General features: G+C 38.0%; 1 protein-coding gene across 6 annotated transcripts in view; it reads left to right on the forward strand.

Moving 5' to 3' along the window:
- The window catches only part of RASGRP3 (RAS guanyl releasing protein 3), a 136252-nt gene extending 123328 nt beyond the window's left edge, over positions 1 to 12924 (forward strand). For all 6 annotated transcript variants that reach the window (XM_062209240.1, XM_062209241.1, XM_062209239.1 and 3 more), the window contains exons 15-18: positions 1122 to 1158; positions 4494 to 4619; positions 4945 to 5306; positions 8358 to 12924. In XM_062209240.1, coding sequence (XP_062065224.1) covers positions 1122 to 1158; positions 4494 to 4619; positions 4945 to 5306; positions 8358 to 8366 — 534 coding nt within the window. In that variant the 3' untranslated portion in view covers positions 8367 to 12924. The remainder of the gene's footprint in view (positions 1 to 1121; positions 1159 to 4493; positions 4620 to 4944; positions 5307 to 8357) is intronic.
- The last annotated feature ends 10635 nt before the right edge of the window (positions 12925 to 23559 follow it).

The following is a 23559-nucleotide window of genomic DNA, read 5'->3' on the forward strand; positions in this document are numbered from 1 at the left end:
AGTCCCTGCTCTGACTCCAGATTCCAGTGTGCTGCTAATGCAGACCCTGGCAGGCAATAGTGTTGGCTCAAGTAGTTGGGTACCTGCCATGTAGATCTGGATTGGCTTCCCAGCTCCTAGTTTAGGGCTGGCCCAGTGCTGGCTGTTGCAGGCATTTGAGGAAAAGAGCAGTGGATGGGAGCTCTCTTGCTCTGTCACTGTTTGTCTGTTTCACTGCCTCTCAAATAATTAAACACTTAAATAAAATAATTTTACAAATCCAAACACTTTAGTGTAAAGTTAATACCATTCTGCTTATTAATATTTTTTAATATTAATAATTTTGTGGGCTCTTGTCACGTATTTGGAGAAGAATTCTGGCTCAAATAGACCAGACAACATGGTAAGTTTGTGACCTTTTTATTCAGTGAGAGAAATGTACAGGAGAGTGAGGGCTTTATTTAGGGGAGAAAGTCTAGAGGCTAGGTTGGGTCCATGCCAAGCAGAGGGCAGGCCAGGAGCCATATGGAGCAAGTGTTTGGTCATGAGCAGTTACAAGTAGCTTAGCACGAGTAGGGAAGCAAAGGCAGAGAGTGATTTTGGGGCGCTCCTCGGCTTTTGTATGCTTTCCAAAGGGGAGTGATTACATAGTCTGATAGGCAGGTGGGCATTCAGGTGAGATCAGGTAAGGGCATGAGATCACACAGGCGCCGTGGTTGAGGGCATGGTCTCAGGCTTACAGATCTAATCGATTTTATCCTATCTGCCTGCCTACATCAAAGTGCATTTCTTAGATTGCTGTATTTCCTATAGTGATAAGGAGAGATGGCAGTAGGGGCTTCCAAACACAAAGTGGTCATCTCCCCTGTAAATCTTGCTGAGAGTGTGTCATGCCGGAGTCTAACAAACACACAAATGCCATTTCCCACTCCAGCTCCCATTTGGCTCTGAGAAAGAAAAAGGAAGCAAAATTTATGTTATCACCACAACTGGGGTGGGCTGGGAGAGGGTCCTTCTGTTTGACAGGAAGAGTGTTAAGAGCAGTGACATCCTGTTTGTGCCTGGCCAGTCATGAAACTTCCCAGAACTTCCTCCCAGATTTCTCTCCAGATTCTCTGACAGTCCTTTGTCTTTTGTTGCAGCTCTGGGGCATAATCAAGCAAGGATACAAATGCAAAGGTAAATTCATGTTCTTATTGTTTTTTAGTTTTCAAACTGAGACATTTTAGGTAGGAATCCAAATTTTCTGGTTAAGCAGCAAAAGTTCTTTTTTATTTTTAAAATGTTTTGTTTTAATTTATAATTAGTTTTTCTTTAACAGATTCAATATAGTTCATAGATAAAATAACAAAAGTTCTTGATATCACTGAGAACTTAGGTCTCTTGTGCTAATGGCCACAAAGAGTGGATATGTCCAGGAAGGAGTCACCAGAGTTTTAGAGAACCAGAATTAAAAACTTACCGCATGCTTTGAGAGGGCAGCAAGCCAACCTTATCAGCATACATCCATCTAGCCCTGTCTCCAAGATCCCTTAGGAATCATCAGCCATTATGTTCCTAAAGTTTTACTTATAAAACACATGAAGTTTGTATTCCTTAAATAAAAGGTTTCTTTGAGGAAAAGAAAAAAAAAATGAAAGAAAGAAAAGGAGATGTTGAAGGGAAGGAGCCCAGGTGAGCTGAAATTTTGTTAAGAAACCATCATTACAACACCAAGAGTGAACTCTAGTGTCAGTTATTGCCTTTGGGTGATAATGATGCCGACGTGGGTTCATCAATGGTAAAAAATAGTCATTTTGTTGTGAGATATTGGTTACAGGGGAGACTGTATATGTGTGGATGCATAGGATATAGGAAATCTCTGTGCCTTCCTCTCACTTTTGCTGTGAACCTAAAAGTACTCTAAAAAACAAAGTCTGTTAAAAAAAAAATAAGAGAATCATCAGCATCCAGTTAAGGTGGGAGTTCTGAAGTGTGACAGCCTTACTAAAATACTGGATATAAGAACCTTTCCAGAGACAGCATTCAGCCAAGTGGCTAAGATAACATATGTCCCAGATTGGAGTGCCTGGTTTGATTCTCAGCTCCAGCTCCAGATTTTAGCTTCTTGCTAATGCCTCAGAAGTAGTTGCAATGGCTCCCATGCCACTAGCATGGGAGACTTGGGTTATAACGCAAGATTTTGGCCACTACAAGCATTTGGAGAATAAAAAAGTAGGCAGGAGTTCTGTTTTTCTGTCTCTCTGTTGCTGTCTCTTTGTGTCTTCTGTGTGTATGTCTTTCTGCCTCTCAAATAAAATTTATAAAAAAAGAACTTCCCTTCAAAGGGAAAAAACACACTAATTTCTGGAAGACATAGGCATTTCCTCCTACTTTCTCATAGCTAGTCTTTTCTATACTAAATCATATGGATAATGAAGATAAAACATGAGAAACATAACTTATTTTGTATGTTTCAATGAATTGATTCTAATATATCCCCCATTTAACTGAAATTTATAAACTGAAAATATATATATTTGACAAATGCAGTATGCATGTGTGTTAAGCCTGTGAGAATATATTGCTTCATATATATTTGGTTATTACACATTATTGGTGTTTAATCTGAGTTGCTAGATACTTTGCAAATAGTTTATATTGCTTCTTTAAAAAACCTAGCAATGCTCTTGAAAAATATAATGACATTTTCAAAAGGAAACATTGTAATCACGAACACCTTTAGATGAATGCTGTTCCCACAATGCCTTTTTTCTCTAGCCATCTTTCAGTATTTGGTCCTGTTTTGCATGAACAGAATGTTTATGTGAAGCTCCTAGCTGGAAGCCACAGTTAAGTGCTCAGAACGTCCTTTCCTATAGAACTTGTCTTTCACTTGCTTTGGTTTAACTTGGATTTTTACAGTCAGACAGCAAAAATATTGTAGTATCTTATTTCCTAGCAGCGAGTCACTAATTTTATTCTGGTTCCTGTTCCTCCGTTTCCTGAAAGACATACACACACACACACACACATTTTATGAAGGTGAAAATTAAACTCTTGGGTTATCTTGGGACATATAAGAACAGTGTTTTCTCCTAATGGCACATAGAGTAGAAAAAATTAATTAAAATATACTAAACATGGTATCAAGAGTATTTGAAACAAAATCATTTGTGAAACAATGGATATTGTAAATACTTAGAAGGTTTTCTTTGATATTGAGTGAAATATACTCTAGAATGGTCATATCTGTTCAATGATTCTAATTGAAGTGTAGGACTCTCATCATATGAAATAATTATGAACTATGTTCCAACCTGGCCACATTTTTCTACCTCAAGTCATAATTAATATTCTACTGCCTTAACTAAAACATCTTTTTTTTTCTTTTTTTTTTTAACTTTTATTTAATGAATATAAATTTCCAAAGTACAGCTTATGGGTCACAATGGCTTCCCCCCTCCCACAACCTCCCTCCCACCCGCAAACCTCCCCCCTCCCGCTCCCTTTCCCCTTCCATTCACATAAAGATTCATTTTCAATTCTCTTTATATACAGACATCTCAATGGGTAATTTCACAGAATCTGCTGTATGCCTACATTAATGAAATATCTAAAAGAAACTACCTCTGTAAACAGAAAAGGTTTATTTTGGCTCATGATTTTGGAACTTCACAGTCGAAGATCAGGTGACCCATTAGTGGGACATCTAGGGAAAGTCTTCTTACTTGGCAGAGTGTCCAGCTGACAAAGAGAGTCACACGGCAAGAGCCAGGGTGCATCTTGTGCTGCTTCCTATAAAACCAATGATTCAGTCATGGCCCCACCCTCACAACTCAATCCAGTTCCGTCACTACTTAAAGACTTCACTTCTAAATACCAAAATTGGATTAAGTTTCCACCCTGTGAGTACCAAGCCTTTAATACACAGGACTTTGGACAGCACCCAATCTCACATCCAAGTCACAAATGAAGGATATGTTTATTGAGCATATGCCCACCTTGTTTTCTATTTCTGTATAAAAAAAGGAAGCAGAAGATACGCTCACTTGCTCTGAAAAAGGTTTCTGGAAATGAACAAAAAATCTAGAGAAGTATTCAGTGGAGGAACATATCACAGTAAATCAGCAGAGGCAGCTGTTGGTCCCTGGAGAGGTGAAGCTGAGATTCCAGAGCCTCTTGGTGGGGATTCCGTCTTGGCCTGGGAAAGAACCCCAGGCCCACATGATTTGCATTTCATTTCAGGCAAGAGTAACTTACCTCTCAGACTAGGCCCTTCCTTCTTCATGCACCCTAAGCACCTCAATAACTTACGGAGAGGAACAAATTGAGCAAATAGAAAAGGACTTCAGGAGCTCATGAGAGATGGTATGGTCCTTTTCCAGCCCCCTAGATACATTCTGTGGACCTGCATTGGGCTGAGAGTCAACCTAGAAGTGGGTGGGGAAGAGAGGGCTGGCAGCTCCAGTGCCACTCTGGAAGCCCAGTCATGCTTCACATTCCTCATGTGTGACACATTTGGAATTTTTCAGACTGTGGAGCCAATTGTCACAAACAGTGCAAAGACCTCCTGGTTCTGGCCTGCAGGAGATTGGCCCGGGCACCCTCCTTGGGGAGTAGTCATGGGTCACTTCCAGGAAGCCCTTCAATACCCCCAGGTAATGTCCTCTCAGGTGGTTTTTTTTTTTTTTTTTTTTTTTTTTTTTTTTTTTTTTTTTCCCACAATGTCTCATTGCTCACCTCCCATTCCTGGACCTCATTTGGGTTCTGAGTCTAGACCCTTGACTTCTAGACCCTTGACTTCTCCGTCACTTCTCTCTGCTGTCAGGTCTAACATTCAACTCCCTTGTAGGTAATTTAGTTCTGTTTCTAGTTTGTTTCTCTGGGACCTTGCATGTCAGATTCCTTTTCTTTGCCTGGACATTGAAGGGTTGCTCTCAAACATCCAGGTGTCAATTAATCACTATCTTCTTTCCCCCTCAGTGCAAGATGATGTATTTGAGTTTCCTGGGGTTGCTGCTGGACATCAGGACCTGGACAGCAGAGCCATCACACTGGTCACAGGCTCTTCCCGCAAGATCTCTGTGAGGTTACAGCGGGCCACCACCAGCCAGGCCACCCAGACTGAACCTGTTTGGTCGGAGGCTGGCTGGGGGGATTCAGGGTCCCACACCTTCCCCAAAATGAAATCCAAGTTCCATGACAAAGCCGCAAAGGACAAAGGTTTTGCCAAGTGGGAAAACGAGAAGCCCAGGGTACAGGCTGGAGTGGATGTTGTTGATCGGGGCACCGAGTTTGAACCTGACCAGGATGAAGGCCAGGATGAGACCAGACAGGATGGTGAGGTCAGTGTTATGTAAAACAAATAAAACAAAATGAAGGAGGATGAAGGTGCTGAGATGAGCATTAAGGGAGGCAGCCTTCTAGTGTTAAAAATAGGATATTTGCAAATCAAGACATGTCACTTTTGGCCTTTTTGTTGACCCTAGAAGGATAGTTTCTTTCCATTGTACCTCAGTTTCATCATATAAAAAATTGAACTGAATTAAGTTCTAAAACCTAGTGAAGGTTGTCATGTTTTCATCCTGAAATTATGCTCCAGAAACCAATGACTATTGCATGTGTCTTATACTGTTGTGCTTTACAGATATGCTTAGTTTTCCAAGCTAGAACCAGGTCCCAAACATACAGGAGACATTGGAAGCAAAAGATCTGCAGATAAAGAAGAATTGGAAACTCTAGACCCTACTAAATGAGGCTTTGATATCACCCCGCAGAAAGAAGTAGTGCAAATCAGTTAGAGAGAACTCAAGCTTCTATAAACCAAGTTCTTCCCCTGCATAGGAATCATATACAAATCATCCAAAGCAAATGGGATGCATATGGAATTTGTTAGTATATGCTGAAAATGGAAATTGATTCAAGATGGAGTTAGATAAATTCATTAGTGAAAAATCCATAGTGCTTTAAGAAAAAGAGTTTGGAGAAACTGACATCATATTTCTCTTTCTTTCCTTTCTCCCTTTCTTCTTTCTTTCTTTCTTTCATTCATTCTATGATTTATTTCTTTATTTGAAAGGCACAGTTACAGAGAAGCAGAGGCTGAGAGAGAGAGACCTTCCACAACGGCCAGAGCTGGGCCAATTTGAAGCCAGGAGTTTCTTCTGGGTCTCCCATGCAGGAGAGGGACTCAAGGACTTGGCTGGCATATATTTCTAACCTCTGAAGCAATGTCATGGAGGGCAGCCTTCACTTCCCTGTTGAATCATTCTCATTAACAGACTGGGTTAGGCAGAGATTCTATTGGATCAGTCCAGTGTTCTTTACTCTCATGGGTAAAGTTCTTTACTCTCCATATTCTATTCTTCAAGAGACCTAAGCATGCTGTCTTCGTTTTTTTCCTTTGGATGAGAAAAACTTCAATGACCTTTAACCAAAATCCCTTTAGCTCCTTCCTCACTGAAGGTAATAAAGAGGCCACACATTATCTTCAGTCATATGAAGTTTATTATAAGCTATTTTTCCTTTTCTTAAAATATTAACTTTTATTTTTAAAGATTTATTGTATTTATTTGAAAGGCAGAGTGACAGATAGTGAGAGACAGAGAGAAAGAGATCGTCATCTGTTGGTTCATCCAGTCCCATAATATTAACTTTTAAAAATAGCTTTGTTGAGATGTAATTCATGTACCACAAAATCCATCCTTTAAAAGTGTAAAATTCAGTTTTTAGTATATTCAGCGTTATGCAACTATTAGTATAATCTAATTTTAAAACATTTTCATCACTCCTAAATAAAGAAACTTTGTACCCAATTGCAGTCATTCTCCTCCACCTCCCTGTAGCTATAGGCAATTATAAATACTTTCTGTCTCTGTAGATTTGCGACACCAACTTTATATTTAACATTTCCCCTGCTCATTATCTTGGAAAATCTATCAGTACCTAGCTCTCCCATATGTATTTGCCAAGCATAGCCCAAGCCAGAAATATAAAGGTGCATAAGAAAAAATTCATGATTTGGTGCCAGAATTCAATATCTTATGGCAAGGATTCTTAACGTGAGGTCTAAAAAATGAGTTCAGGGTGATTGATGTAAGGGCTTTTTATTTTATATAAAATTATGCATAGACATATGCTCATTTCAGAGGAGAGGAGAGGTTAATAGCATTGAACAGCTTCTCAAAGGGATCTGTAATCCAAAAAAAGCAAAGAATAAATGTGCACGTTTTCTGGATAAAGCCTAAAATTGAGCTAACCACTGAGAGTACCAACTCAGCCTACAAAAGCTATTTCCATGAGCACTGTGGGTACCAGAAAGACAATTATACCAGGTCTCTGGAATTGTAGGAGGCCCATCTCCTGGACTCTGAATTTAAGTCACTGTGCTCCTGAGTTGGGAGAAATACACAGCCTGTTAGGAGTAGGACAATCCTTTATACAGGTGAGATTTCTTGATTATTAAACTCCATTAGGAAATGGAAATAAAGATTTTTTTCCTTTTAAAACTTTATTTTGTTCTTTGGAAAATAAGTCTTCACATTCAAAAGTTCTTTTATGTTTTATGTGTTCACTGACCACCAGTATTTAATTTCATTTGTGCTCATTAATATAACATGCTCTTGTGTAAAATGCATTAATATAAATACATACTATGCAGTCAATCAGTTGAATCCATAAAAATGGGAAGACATTTCTTGTTTAGGAATAAACTAACAAGGAAAACACATGATAAGTTTATATCTAAGAGTTGAATATGTAGACAAAGGATTTTTTAAATTCAAGATTTTTTTCCTGTCAGGGAAGGCTAATTAAACAGCACTAGGAAAAATGATGTCCACATTAATTATTTAGCATCAGATGATGTCTATGAGTCCTATAATTTAAATGATAGAAGACAGTTGTCTTAGTTCATCTTCTGTTGCTATAACTGAAATACTACGGACTGGTTAATGTATAAAGAATAGAGGTTCATTTCACTCATGATTCTGAAGGCTAGGAAATGCAATATCAAGGCATTGGCCTCTGGTGAGGGCCTCATATTGAATCATAATGTGGCAGAGGGGATCACATGGCAAGACAGCAAGCTGCTAGCTCACATCTCTTTCTCTAAGAGGGAAATCTTTTAACAAGGAACATTTTGAGGGCTAATGTTTTGTGGAGCACTCTTTAGGAAACACTGTGGAGTATACCTCAATGGACTTTGTATGGGAGTCCTTAAGAGTTCATGTGCTTGGTGGCCTCCATGATCCTTTTATTCCCTCTGAATCCTGAGACTACAAGGTACTGGTCTTATGAGATGTTCCCTCAAATTCATCAAGACAACCGTTTTCTGGAACACTCCTATTTTGTCCAGTGAGGCCCAGTCCCACAACAGGTTCTAATTTATATTGCAGGATGGCTGACGTCTGGCTGAGCAGACCAAGGGAAAAATAATGTTGGCTTTTGGGAGGAGCAACATGAGAGTCTCTGGAAGATACTCCAACTCAGGAAGTTATCTGGAAAGGTGTCTGGACACTCACTGCCTTGTGACACTGTGGTATCTCCATGACTGGACCATGGGACAGAGGACTGACCCCAACTATGAACTATTTATTTCCTTCCCCTGACCCTGGTTAGGTGTCATGAAGACTGGGTTATGTAGTCTGTAGTTTTCTCATGCATCTTTCTCTAGAGCCATTTATATACGGGTGAAATGAAAGCTTCTGTGCATGTACTTGATATTTGTTCTCTAAACTCAGACTTTGCTTTTGTGAGAATATTATTTTAATATTTTTATAAATGTGTGTGACGGGGGTTGGTGTTTAACAAGGAGTTGCTTTAGAGGTCTTTTTGTGTGCTTTTTGGGTGGGACTAGGACTTCACCAGACTTCATCATTTCCTGAGGGACAAGGAAGCTCTTCAGATCCTGGATGGTTCTTAATAATGACCAGTTACAAGGAGAAGCTGTTTATGTGGTTCCTATCATACAGTTACTATGGTGTATAACAAATCACTCATGTACATATCACATAAGTCTTACTAATTCTGCATCAGAGGAAGCTATGACAAGCCATGAGAGCTCTTTTAGTATTTAGAACGATGGAGAAAACTAAATATACTTGCCCTGTCTGGGTCCACTCATATTTTGTAAGATTCCTGAAATAGGAGCAGCAATTAAGAAATCAACTCAAATTTAGGGGAATCAAAATTTAGCAGAAAAACAAGCCACTGAATAAGCTGTGAGGCAAAATTCAAAGCAATTTCCAAATTTTGAAAACCAAAATAATTTTAAGAATTAAAAATAAAAACACTTTCAGCTGTGAAAGAGAACTCTTGTACTGTTTTGAAGAAACTGCCTTCCATAATTAATGTTAATTCAATGAAAATCATCACAAATAACCTAACATTTCATTTAAATTGCATTCTATTACTATTTTAAATACCTTTCTTTGAATTCAAATAATGAGATGTTGATCTATTTATTACATGATTAGAGGAAAGAAAACTTGATTTAAAATGTTTAAAAAATAGAGGTAGGATTATACCTTTTACTGAAGGGAAAGAGCTGATACCAAGTGAATAGCCAAAGTTACACTAGTCCATAATTGGAGCTAAGTGTGGATGTGTCACGTAAAACTGAATTCACTTCTATTTGGAGCACTGCTTCAGCTAAACCCTTATTATCCCTTTTCTACTTGGAGGACAACTGAGGACAATTCTGCTTTGTTGAGTGTCTTTTGTGGGCAGATCCAAGGCTAAGCTGCACAAAGATAAGCAAAACTTGGCCCTTGGGAACAAAGAACACATGAGCGTGGAAGCAAGATAGTTCCAGTGATTGGATATATGGTTTCAAATTTTCTAGAATGTATTTATTGTTCCTAACAGATATAGAAGTTAGGAATACTAATTAAATGAAGTTCATAATTGAGGGAGTATGATTAAGTTAGATAATAAGAGAACTCACCATTTGCAAATGCTGCAGTGGGCAAATAGCCATCTCTCACCCAACATTGTCTTCTTATTACAGGTTGAACAAGACTTGGCTCCCACATTCATGGAGATGTTTAAACCTCAAAGTCTTAAGTTAACAGTTGATGGGTTAAGGATAGAGACTTGATCTAATTCTGGCATCTGAGAGTTGGGCCAGGTGGAGGTCTTTAGCTCATTGTAGGGCTTGCCCTCACAAGGTAGTTCTCATTAGGCAGTTGGACACACAGGCTGAGCATGCATCCTGTATGTTGCTCTGCTCGCGGGCTGTCCATGTGGTTGTTCCTCCAGATACACTCAGCCATTGCCAGCCTCTAACAGATGCCCGTCAACTGGGGTTGCTTGAGCTTTGACTATGAATCTCCAAACTATAAGCTGAAATAAACCTTCCTTTCTTAGTGGCTGTCTCAGATGTTTACGCTAAAGTAACAAAAAGCTAATATACTACTCTTGCTCATAAATGTAAAGAAATACAGGATAACAGAATCCAAACTAGGAAATGAGAACTCAAGTACAGGAAATATTTCTTGTGTTTTAGAAGAGTTGAAAATTCAGGAAGAAACTTGTTAATAAATGTTCTTTTTCTTCTCAAATGAATTATTTTACTTGATACTCAGTTTGGATATTTTTGAATTGTCATATATAAAAAGAGTATTGTCATGCCAGTCTTCCTGTGACAATACAAAAAAGAATACAGCCTTTTTGCTCTCTGAGCACTTCCATGGCAGCTGGCAAGAGCCAAAGGTGGCAAAAAGTGCATCCAGAGGAAGGTGGTTGGTCTGTTTTCTAAGAAACATTGGTCTGATGTGAAAGCACTTGGTATGTTGAACATAAGAAATACTGCTGAAAATAAGAAATATGTACAAGGACTCAAGGATTCAATATTGCAGCTGATGATTTCAAGTGTCATGTGTTTGAAGTGTGCCTTGCTGACCTGCAGAATGATGAAAAAGCATTTAGAAAAATCAAGCTAATTACTGAGGATGTTTGGGGCAAAAATAGCTTCCGTGGCATGGATCTAACTTGTGACTAAATGTGTTTCATGTTCAAAAAATGGCAGACTGTGACTGAAGCCTATGTTGATGTCAAAACTACTGATGGTTATTTGCTTCATCTGTTCTGTGTTGGTTTTACTAAAAAAAGAAGAAAAAAGCAACAATCAGGTATGGAAGACATCTCATGCTCTGCACTAATAGGTACGCCAACTCCAGAAGGTGATGAAAATCACAACCTCAGGGTTGCCAACAAATGACTTGAAAGAAGTGATCAATAAACTTATCCTAGACAGCACTGGAAAGGACAGAGAAAAGGCTTGCCTATCTCTTTATCCTCTCGTGATGTCTTTGTTAGAAAAGTAAAAATGCTGAAGAAGCCCAGGTTTGAATTGGGTAGACTCATGGATCTTCATGGTGAAGGTAGTAGTTCTGGAAAAGCCACAGGGGATGTGACAGATGCTTAAACTGTATGAGTTGATGGATATGAACCACCAATCCAAGAGTCTGTTTAAAACTTAAGACTTTAATAGTGGCAAATAAAAAGCCCTATTCATGGAGGGGGGGAACCTATTTACCTATGTATGTAAACTATACCTGTGTGTCAATGTATACACCTATATACATTACTTTGTTGAAGAGGAATTTGAGCAATAATGAAGCTGCTTTATAATTCTGATTATCTATACTTGCAACCAATGGTTTCCAATCTATCACTTACCCATAATCAGTAAAATAAACAAAATATGCAAGCCCATGATGGAGGAAAAGAACTATTATGGTTGGTTTCTCCAGACCTTCATTTTGTAGGTCTGATATTCAGCACTGCCTTTAAAGTGAAAAGTAGGGGTGGGTGTGTGGCCTAGAAGTTAAGGTGCCATTTGGGATACGTGTGTCCTACATAGATATTCTTAGGTTTGATTCCTGACTGTGGCTCCTGTCTCCAGCTTTCCACCTATGAAGATGGTTCAAGGCATCAACGATGGTTGAAGTGCTTGGGTCCATTTAAGCTTCTTTTCTTCATTTGAAAGAGATTTCACCACCATTATTAACTACCTTTATTAACTACCTAGACTGTTGTAAAGATTAGCACAGATAATATATGTAAAAGTACTCTGTAAAGAGCTTCTAAGTTAATATTATTTTGAAATTAACCAGAGTTCTTTTCAAAACTTAACTCAAGATTCCTAGATTTTCTATGTATTATATACTTTGGAGGCCCTAACTCTAGTATTTAACTAAATATTCTGTCAAAAATTATTTAAACAAGGTATAAATGAAAGAACTTGAATTCTTGACATTCAGCATTTGTAGGATTAGTTCTGCTTTTCTTCTAATGTTGGTTATTCTTTGCTTATTTGAAAATAGGTAGGTGAGATTAAGAATCAAATGGGCCAACTAAGGTAATTTTAGAGAAAAATCCATGTGTTGGGTACATGTAAATAGGCCAAAACATAGGTAGGTTTAAAAGGCTAGTTTGAAAAAAAATTACCACAAGGAGACGAGGAAAGAAAAAAATGACTTTTAAAGTAGAAAGTAGTCTGTAAAAAAATAAAATAAAATAAAAAGTATACCATTCATTTGATAGCCAAAATGTAGTTTAACACAATTGAAGGTAAGTATAGAAAACAACTTGGCACTTAAGGCTTATCAGGAAATGGGTTCCTCCTAGCTGTATTCAAATCCTGCTGGTTGAAGTGTAGTGTGTGCTCAGATCTCAAACAAAAACACTCACCTTATCTTTCTGAATGTTACTAGCAATCATGTTGGAATCCACATCCTCTGAGAATTTAAGTAGCATGTGCACTGTCCATAGGAGCATAAGGGAAGAGTCACATGGGGGCATTTCATAAGGCAAATGACTTGAATACTTTAATAAAAAAAGAAGAGGAGGTAGTTCTCCATCAAATGAGATCTAATGAAATGAAACAACCAAAAGTGATGTTATGAATCTTGATTGGAAACTATGTCAAAAATTAAATAAAGAGACATTTTGGGGAAACTGGGGGACGTTAAAATGTGGACTGTATGTTCAATTAAATGATATCCTGAATGAATGTTAATTCACGTCAATGAGGTAATGATTTTATGGTCATGTGGGAGAAATGTCTTTAATTTTAGGAGATGCTTGCCAAGTAATTAGAGATGAAATATCAACATCTGCAACTTTCAAGTGGTCCAGCCGAAGAACATTTAGTGTGGAGAGGAAACAAATATGGCAAACTATTATAGACTACGGGTAAAAGGCAGTGAGTGGATATTCATTGTACTATTTTTTTTTTTTAAGCTTTTCTGAAGGTTTGTAGTTTACAAAAAAAGTTTGATGAGAAAAGGGATCATTATTACTTCTCTCATGAGAAATCATATAAAAAGCAACAACCAGGGGTGGGCATTTGGCCTAGCAGTGAAGATGCATTTAGGATGCCCATACCCTCCATCAGAGTACCCAAATTTGATTTCTTGCTCTTGATTCCAGTTTCCAGCTGATGAAGAACCTGGATTTTTGCCACCTATACTGGAGATCCTCATTGGGTTCCCAGCTCCCTACTTCGGCCCCAGCCAATCACATCTACTACAGGCCTTCGGGGAGTCAGTGAATGAGAGATCCTTCTCTATCTGCCTCTCAAATACATAGTTTTTTTTTTTTTTTTTTAAAGTAACAATGAGAATAAAAACAAGCAGAAACAAAAAAACAAATTCTGTTTGCAGAGAAAACATGAGAATCTTAGGCCCAGTGGAGGCGGGATGGCCAGAAGCATCAGACTGTTCCGAGGGGTTGCAGGAGGACATGGGTGGAAGTTGCTGTGGTAGAGAGGGACTCAACAGCAGCAATATTTAAAAACAAGACAACACAAAGCAAGCAGCAACAAATGTCCATCTCAGAGAGAGCAGGCCCACTCTGAAGGGTAAACCCTCAGCCCTTTGTTTACAACAGCAGGGACAGGGACATACCAGCCGGTGGCAGGAGCTTCCTGGCCTTGTTTGGTGCTGAGAAGCAGCAGAGCCGGCACACAGATAAGCTGTATTTGCAAGAAACAATCTGTCTCTGTGACTGCTGAATGCTAGGGTCCAGAATGAACACATATCACAATTTCCAGTCCCTGAAAAGATGTAAAGACTACTTGAAATCACTCTCAAAATTTCACCTGGCCTGGAAAAAAATCCTCACTCCTTCCCTGTAAAAGCTTGCCATAAATTTTACATAAAAGCTCAGAATTAAAAAGGAATCAAAACAAAATTGCAGGGCATACTAGAGGGAGAAAAAAAAGACAGTAAATGTCAGATGACTTTCCATAAGAAAACAAACAAAACTTCTACAGAGCATATGAAAATTGTTTCTCTAAGAATTAAATCTCTTTATGAATTTTTGATCCATAGAAGCCATGATAATCATAAATGCTAATTGTTTCAAGCTACTAAATTTTAGGTCATTTTGCTGCATAGTGGACAATGAATACAATATCCTATGTGGACAGTATTGTGGTACAGCACATTAAGCTAGTATCCCATATTGGAGTTTCTGTTTGAGTTCCAGCTACTCTGCTTCCAATCCAGCTTCCTGCTGATGCGCTGTGGAAAGCAGCAGCAGATAGTCCAAGGACCTGGGTGCCTGCCACTCTTCTAGGAGGAGACTAGGGTGGAGAACCGGGCTCCTAGTTTCAGCCTGGTCCTGTCTTAGCTGTTGAGTTCCATTTGGGAGGTAAACTAGTGGGTGGAAAATTTTCTGTCTTTCCCTTCTTTCACTTTGCCTTTCAAATAAATAAATCTTAAAAAACAAAACAAAACAAAACAAACCTACTGCCTACTTAAACCACAACCTTTGGGATCACCATTTTTACTGGACAGCAATATTTTGCATTTCTATCAGATAAAAATCATTTGTATCTTATCAGTTTTCTTCAAGTTACAATGTGGGCCCTAATCCATAGTAAACAGTAAATCAAAATTCTATTTCCCTGCAAGGTGGGTATTTGGCACAGTGGTTAAGATGCTACACTTGGGATATCTAAATCCCATATCAAAATGCCTGGGTTCAAATCCTGGCTCCACTCTCCATTCTAGCTTTCTGTTAAAACACATTATGGGAGCCAGCAGTTATGGTTCAGCTTCTTGGGTCCCTAAAACCTTCATGGAGGACCCAGATTGAGTTCCTGGCTCCTGGCTCTGGCCTGGCCCAGCCCTGGCTTTTGTGGGCATTGAGGAATGAACCAGAGGATGAGATCTCTGCCTTTTAAATAAACAAAATAAATAAATATTTAAAATATTCCTTACAGGAAGGTTTCTTAACCTCTGTACTATTCATATTTGGGGCCAGATAACTCTTTGTTGGCAAGTGTGTGTGTGTGTGTGTGTGGTGGGGCGGGAGGCTATCCTATGCATTGTAGGTATCCTTGGACTCCGCTCACTAGATACCAGTAGCACTTCTCCTTGCTCAAGTTGGCATAACCAAAAATGTCTAAACATTTCCAAGAGTTTCCAACGTGTTAAAACTGGCAACAAATGCTGGCAGAGTTACCTAGAAGTTTGTTAAAAAACAGATTGGTGAGGCCATCCTCAGAGTTGCTGTTTCTGTTGGTCTGAGTTGGAATGTGAGAACCTGAATTTCTCAGCTCTTCAGCAATGTTTGCGCTGATGCTGTTAGGTACCACATATGAGAATAACTGCTCAAGAAACGTAATAGGTAGGCCTACTAGAGACTGCTCCAGAATGACACTCAAAGGACATGCAGTCATTGTGCCTCCTGTCTAGGTTTTGAATCATTTAGTATTTCTATCAAAAGAAATATAAAGTGAAGGTACTTCTACAGTTATAAATGAAAAGCTTGTAGTACAACTCTAAATCTTCCCAAAATAAATATAAAAACCTAAAGAAAAGAGAGCCTATATGAAAGTGAACAAATACTAAGTTCAAACATATCAGTCATATAAATATATAGAGAGGGGCTGGCACTGTGGCCTAGCCACCTACAGTGCTGGCATCTCATATGGGCGCCAGTTTGAGTCCTGGCTGCTCCACTCCCAATCCAGCTTTCTGCTATAGCCTGGAAAAGCAGTGGAAGATGGCCCAAATCTTTGGGCCCCTGCACCCACATGGGAGACCTGGAAGAAGCTCCTGGCTCCTGGGTTCGGAGCAGCTCAGCTCTCACTATTGCAGCCATATGGGGAATGAACCAATGGATAGAAGATTCTCTCTCTGCTTCTACCTCTGCCTCTCTGTAACTCTGCCTTTCAAATAAATAAATAAATCTTGATAGATAGATAGATAGATAGGGAGAGGAGCAAGCAGGAATTGGCTTAATAGTTGAGGTGCCAGTTAGGACATCTGTGTCTCCCATGGGATTATCTGGGTTTATACCTGGCTCTGACTCTTGATTATTAGCTTCCTGCTAATGCAGACCCTGGGAGGCACAGTGATGGCTCAAGTAATTGGATTTCTGCCACCCACCCACAGGGGAAACCTGGATTCATTTACTGGTTCCTTGCTTCAACTTGGCCCAGTCCTGGCCATTGCAAACATTTGAGGAGTGGGGCTAGCAGATGGCAGCTCTCTCTCTGAAATAAGAATAAATAATTATAACACACACACACACACACACCCAGGTTAAATCAATTTAAAAGAATGTTCACAGTTGATAACAAAGAAAAACCCGATTCTGTGCTTCTATAAGAGACCTACCATAAAGTAATTCAGCTGTTTGAAAAATCTAAAAATGGGGAAAATTATTCCAGGCAAATGAAACAAAAGAAAACATTGGTAATAAACACAGTATCACATAAAATTAAATTCAAGGCAAAAGGCACAAATTTAAGAGTCAAAGGCAGGTCCATTTTAATGCTAAAGGACACAGTTCACAATGAAAACATAACCATGAGTATCTTTGTACCAAATTATAGAGCATCATCATTCACAGCACATAAAATATGGATGGTTCAAGGATAAATAGATTCCCTCACTCATGAAATAACCAAGTACCAAGTACACAATTAAGGTGCTAGTCCTGTGCCATCCAATATAGTAGTCACTGGCTCCATGTGACTATTGAGCGATTGAAACATGGCTAGTCCAAATTGACATATGGCATAAATACAAGATATGCCAAATCTCAGACTTAGTACAAAAGAAGGTAAATGTCATTAATCATTTATTTGCATTGATTATGTGTTGCAATAACATTTTTATATAATGGGTTAAATAAAATTTTATCTTTTAAAATTTTTTTCTTAACATGGATACCTTTAACTTAAAAACACATTTGGGGCTTGTATTATATTTTAATTCGGCCATGGTGCTATTCTAGAACTAAATAATTAATAAGGTAGACATAAATAATTATAACAATTAACACATACATGTTTATCTCATTCTAGACATTGTTCTAAATGTTTTTTCACACACGAACCAATTTAATCCTAGCAATAAGTACAAGAGCTAGATATTATTATAGCCATTTTTCAAGATGAGGAAACTGAGGCACAGAGAAGTTAAATAATTTGCATAAGATTACAATAGCAAATCTAGGATTTAGTTCCCACTGGTCTGGCTTGACTGAAGCTACAACTGATAAATATACAGATTGAATTCTGCCCTCTGAAAACTGAGATAATTTCTTCTTCCATTTTCTCCAATAAAACATTCACAAAAACTGACAGGCTGTTAAGACCATAAAAAAAATCACTAAATTTCAAAAATGTGAACTAATAGATAAAATTATATCATGATGCCTTAAAATTAGAACTTAATTAGTAAAAGCCAGAAAAATAAAGCAGCAGGGTCAGTGTTTTAGCATAATGGGTAAAGCTACCACCTACGATGCTGGCATCTCATATGGGTGCTGGTTCAAAGTCCTGGCTGCTCCACTTATGACTCAGCTCCCTGCTAATCTGTCTGTGAAAAGCAGCAGATGGCCCAGGTGCTTGGGAGACCCAGAAGAAGCTCCTGGCTGCTGGCTTTGGTTTGGCCCAGCCCTGATCCTTGTAGCCAATTGGGGAGTAAACCCTAGATGGATGATATTCTCCCTCTTTCTCTCCTTCTCTCTCTCTCTCTGTAACTCTCCTTTACAAACAAATAAAATAATAAAACAAATCTATTTTAAAAAGATAAAGTATCTAAAATTCAGAAATTAAACTTTTAAAACTTCTGAGACAGGAAATTGAAATTGAAGAATGCATATCAAATGATCATAAAAATACAGCACATCCCAGGCATAGGATACAGCATAAGCACTTTTCAGAGGAAAAGTGACTGTCTTAAATACTAGTAGAGTAATAGACAATCACTACTTGGCTCAAATCTAGATCAAAAAACCAAAAAACCAACCAACCAACCAACCAACCAACCAACCAACAGAACAAAGAGAGCAACTGGAGTTGTTGAAGAGATACTGTTCAAAATTATTATCATGCTTGGATGGTTCCATTAGAAAGTTTTATTAAACTTGAGAAGTATGGATAATTTCAGTGTAATTTACATTGTTCTAAACTATAAAGAAAAACTTCCATAGTCATTTAAACTATGCAAACATAATATTGACACCAAAATCCAGTAAGAATTATCCAGAATAAGAGCACTGGAATAGGCTCATTTATGAATATCAAGGTAAATCTGACATACCAAAAAAAAAAAAAAAAAAAAAAAAGAGGAAGGTTGAAGGTTAACATTAGGAATTGAAGAGTATTTCAATATTCACATATTTACAGATATAATTATGCTATCCAAAGAATACAATTATGGGGCCAGCATTGTGGAGTAGTAGGTAAAGCTGCTGACTGCAGTGCTGGCATCCCATATGAGTGCTGATTTGAATCCCGGCTTTTCCACTTGCGATCCAGCTCTCTGTTATGGCCTGGGAAAGCAGTAGAAGATAGCACAAGTCCTTAGACCCCTGCACCTACGTGGGAGAACCAGAAAAAGCTCCTGGCTACTGGCTTCGGAGTGGCCCAGCTCTGGCTGTTGCAGCCATCTGGGGAATGAATCAGCGGATGGAAGATCCCTCTCTTTCTCTGCCTCTCTATAACTCTGCCCTTCAAAAAATAAATAAATCTTAAAAAAAAGAATAGGCCGGCGCCGTGGCTCAACAGGCTAATCCTCCGCCTTGCGGCGCCGGCACACCGGGTTCTAGTCCCGGTCGGGGCACCAATCCTGTCCCGGTTGCCCCTCTTCCAGGCCAGCTCTCTGCTGTGGCCAGGGAGTGCAGTGGAGGATGGCCCAAGTGCTTGGGCCCTGCACCCCATGGGAGACCAGGAGAAGCACCTGGCTCCTGCCATCGGAACAGCGTGGTGTGCCGGCCGCAGCGCGCCTACCGCGGCGGCCATTGGAGGGTGAACCAATGGCAAAAAGGAAGACCTTTCTCTCTGTCTCCCTCTACTGTCCACTCTGCCTGTCAAAAAAAAAAAAAAGAATATAATTATATGATCATCTTAATACATGCTAGATAAGTATTTGATAGAATCAACATCCATTTTCATCTTAAAATTCTTAAAAATCAAAATAGAATATATTTCAACCCCCAAGCCAGGATGCTCCTTTATGAAGAAACAATGCAAATATTTGTATCAGACATGTCTAAGATAAGAAGATACGAAAGTTTGTCACCACTATTCAATGCCTTTCAAGTATTAGGTTAAAAAAAAAAAGAGATTAAAAAAGAGAATGAGGTATAAACATTTGAAAGTAGGCAAAATTATCACTATGACATAATCCTATACCTAGAAACCCAAGATCAACTGAAAGCTTACAAATAATAAGAAAATCAAATAGGTATTAAATGAATAGAAATAGTTTTCAGAAACAGAGATAACAATCAGTTCAAAGACATAATAACTGGAATATATTCTGAGAACATGCGAGAAGGTGGAAAGGACTGAAAAGGTATCAAAATCTTGGACTGCAAGAAAATCATCCTGAAGATTCTAGTTCTCCTCGAGTTAACCTTCAAATTTAATACCAAAGTCCCTCCAAAACACTAACAGGACTTTTTTTTTTTTTTTTTTCATTAGCAAGCTGATTTTGAAGTTCACAGAGTGAAAACAAATAAAAATAGCTAGGAGATATCTGAAAAGGAGTTATGAGTGAGTATTAATTAATCCTGTCAGATATTAAAACACAAAACCTCAACAAATAAAACAGAATATTACAAGTATATGCATAGGTAGAAATTGAAAATTATCCTAGAAATAGAAATATAGATAATTAAGTATATGATAACGTGGTCATCTTACCATTTCAGAAAAAAAAATATTCAATGAATAAGACAACTGGGTAGTGATTTTATAATATAAATTTGGATTTATACCACAAAACTTACATCATAATTTCTAAATGAATATGATTTAAATGGAAAATAATAAAACCATAAAATAAACTATGGGGAAATTGTTTGAATTATTAACTTGGCTAGGGGAAGGCTTTCTAAGTGTGATACAGGACCCAGAAGCCAGAAAAGAATGATAAAAATCAGTTATGTAGATATACAAAAAAGTCTGAGGGACTCATCCCACCAAAAAATAAATGAAAAGATAGACAAAAAATATTTTAGAATATGTGCAAATCATATCACAAACAGAGCTAATTTACCTCTAATACATAAAGAGGTATGTATTCCTACAAACTCAATATCCTGGTTTCAAATAAAACGAGCAAAGAAATTGAACAGGCAATTCACACTAAAAGAAATCCAAGGATCTCAGAAAAACCATGTTAGCTTCCTTCCTAAAAAAGAAATGAGGGCCCAGTGCTGTGGCACAGCGGGTTAAAGCCCAGATGCCAGTTTGAGTCCTGACTGCTCCACCTGGGATCCAGCTCTCTGGTATGGCCTGGGAAAGCAGTAAAAGAAGGCCACAGTCCTTGGGCCCCTGCACCTGTTGGGAAGACCCAGCAGTTCCTGGCTCCTAGCTTTGGAACAGCTCAGCTCTGGCTGTTGTTGTCATCTGGGGAATGAACCAGTAGATGGAAGTCCTCTCTCTCTAGCTCTACCTCTTTCTCCAACTCTTTCAAATAAATAAAATAAATCTTAAAAAAAAAAAAAGAAAGAAAGAAAGAAATGAGGCTTAAAACTTCACTGTGGTAACAATTTCACTTGGCAGACTCAAAAAGCTGGAACACTCTTAGCAAGTGTGGTGAATAGGTATTCTCTTCTTACATCACTATTGGGAATGTGAATTTGTGTAACCTCTATGAGGACCATTTCAGCAGCATACATCAACATCAGAAATAAACTCCTTTTTTCACCTAGTAATTCCACATTGGGAACTAAATGATAAAAATTAGTAACAATAGCAGTAACTATTTGTGTTTATTGTATGTAAGGCTCAATTCTAGGAAGCTGACATAGGGCAGCACACTGAAGCTCTTCATGAGTTTTCACTGATGAGAAACCTGAGGCAGAAAAGTTAACAGGCCCAAGGTCACATAAAAGGTAGGATGTGGAGCCAGGGTTCAAATTCCAGCAATTGGTGTCTAGAATCCAAGCTCTTACTGTGACCCCTCAAGCTATACTTGTATGTCAGATAAATAAAAAGTTAACAAGGTTTTCACAATATTGTTTGAGATGGAAAAGACTGGAAATAATCCAAATCCATCATTAAGCCCTGGTTACAAAATGGTTATATCCATACAATGTAATACAATTAAGCTGTTAAAAGAAATGAATTGATATAGAAAACTCTGCAAGATAAATTTTTAAATAAAAACCATGTGTAAAGTGTATATTGTAGGCCACTATTTGTGTATAAATAGGGAGAAAAGAATGAATACACTTATTTTAAATTAATCTCTAATGTCTGTGTGGCTGAGATACATAGGTGAGAAAGAGGCTTTATTGGCTAAGTTTTCTCTTTTTCATTTTGCTATGTATTATCTATTCAAAAATTAAATAATAATAATAATATTAACAGAGTAATATGGATTGTCTTTAGGGTCTATATCACAGAGGAAGAAATTTGACTCCAAGGATGATAACTAAAGACTTAACTGCATAAGAATGCAGCTACCCTTTTAACAGGCATTTAACAATAGAAAAATCCCTAAATCAGTCATTACAATTGAGACAAATCTAATTTTAAAAAATTTCTAATATAGTCCTTTTCCCAGTAGCTCACATCCATCACTCTTGTTTTTCCCTCTAGTTAAGATGATTTTGAAGGTAGTATTCTACCACATAGAGTGGTAGGGGTTGCAATCTCAAAAGGGGACCCGTGTGGTATATAACAAGCAGAGAAATCTGTCCCTGGCCTACGACAGTGCATAAGATATGAAGTATCTCTCAAACGCACATGAGGAATTTACCTAATTAGTGATCTTTAAGCCTTCTGTTCACCTGCACATTTTTACATTAAGATGGAGTGTTTCATCCTACACTTAAATAAGTTATTTCCTTTAAGATGAAAAGTGTGTTGACTGTTTGGAATAAATACTCATGAAACGATCTGGCTAAAGATGTTTCAATTACCTTCTTGCATAAAGACCACTCTGTAAGTAAAAGAAGTTAGTTAACAATTTATCTGTCAGTTTTATTCAATATCTTGGCAAATATGGTTTTCATAAAATATTCTGGCTAAATTTAAAACCACACACACTAACTACATCATACCGTTTTGGTTGCTTTGAAGTCAAGAGTATCTCCAGAAGAGCCATTTGATTCTGAAGAGAAGTTAAGTCAGAAAAAATTCAAGGGCTAGAATGCTTTGCATGGATGCAAAAAAGCTTTCCAGAATCAGTATTTGGATTTGTCCCTTTGTTTGCCACTTGGAAGGGAATTCACAAGAGGAAGATGAGGGATGAGTTTTGGACCTTTGCAAAACGGGAAAAGTGCTTTTCTCTACTAGTTTTGGGAAATAATATCTGTGGAAGATGAGGATCTGGAAATTATTTCTCTTGCTTAAACTTATCCATTGAAACAGCATAGCTCTTACAATAATAATCTTGTGTGCTACTGTTTATTCCATTTTGGAATAAGCAATGATGTTAAATAATAGATATTATTCTATCTTTTTACTTTATTATGTTTTTGATGAAAAGAAAAAAAAAACAGCCCAATAAGGAGGAACATTCTAAAGAAATATAAAAAGAATTCTGTAACACAAGCCAATAAAGTCTTCCTATCTTCAGCTCACTCCCTTTGTTGTCCTTGCCAATCCTATTACATTCTCTAGTCACACATGAACTACTATGGAAAAAGTTTTTCCTATTAGAAAAATCTAGAATTAAAAAGCAAAAGGATTCATAGCAGATTCCCACATGGATTCTGCCTGTGTGAGCATTTGGGATATTTGAGACTATTTAAAAGTATTAGGAGTGCTATGCACTTTGTAACATGTGTTCCAAACTTGAACCAGAAAACATGTTATCTTCCCTGAGATTCTGCGTAGGGAGTTAGAGCATTAATTCCTTGTGTGTCAATAAACATCGAGTACATACAATGTAGTATACACTGCAGCAGGCATTTTACATGTGTAGATTCTCACACACTTAATCCTCACAGCTCTTCTAAGAACATGAGAATTACCCTCATTTTATAGATTAGATTATGGTTCAACAGGTTAATTGCTAATGGGAGCACAGCTAGTGTTCCAGAGTTCCGAATCAAGAAAAGCTGCTTCCTGGTGCTCTAAATGAATTGTTAGGCAAGTATTTGTTGCAT

The sequence above is a fragment of the Lepus europaeus genome, chromosome 13 (genome assembly GCF_033115175.1).
Source record: "Lepus europaeus isolate LE1 chromosome 13, mLepTim1.pri, whole genome shotgun sequence".
In the NCBI taxonomy this organism is placed as follows: domain Eukaryota; kingdom Metazoa; phylum Chordata; class Mammalia; order Lagomorpha; family Leporidae; genus Lepus; species Lepus europaeus.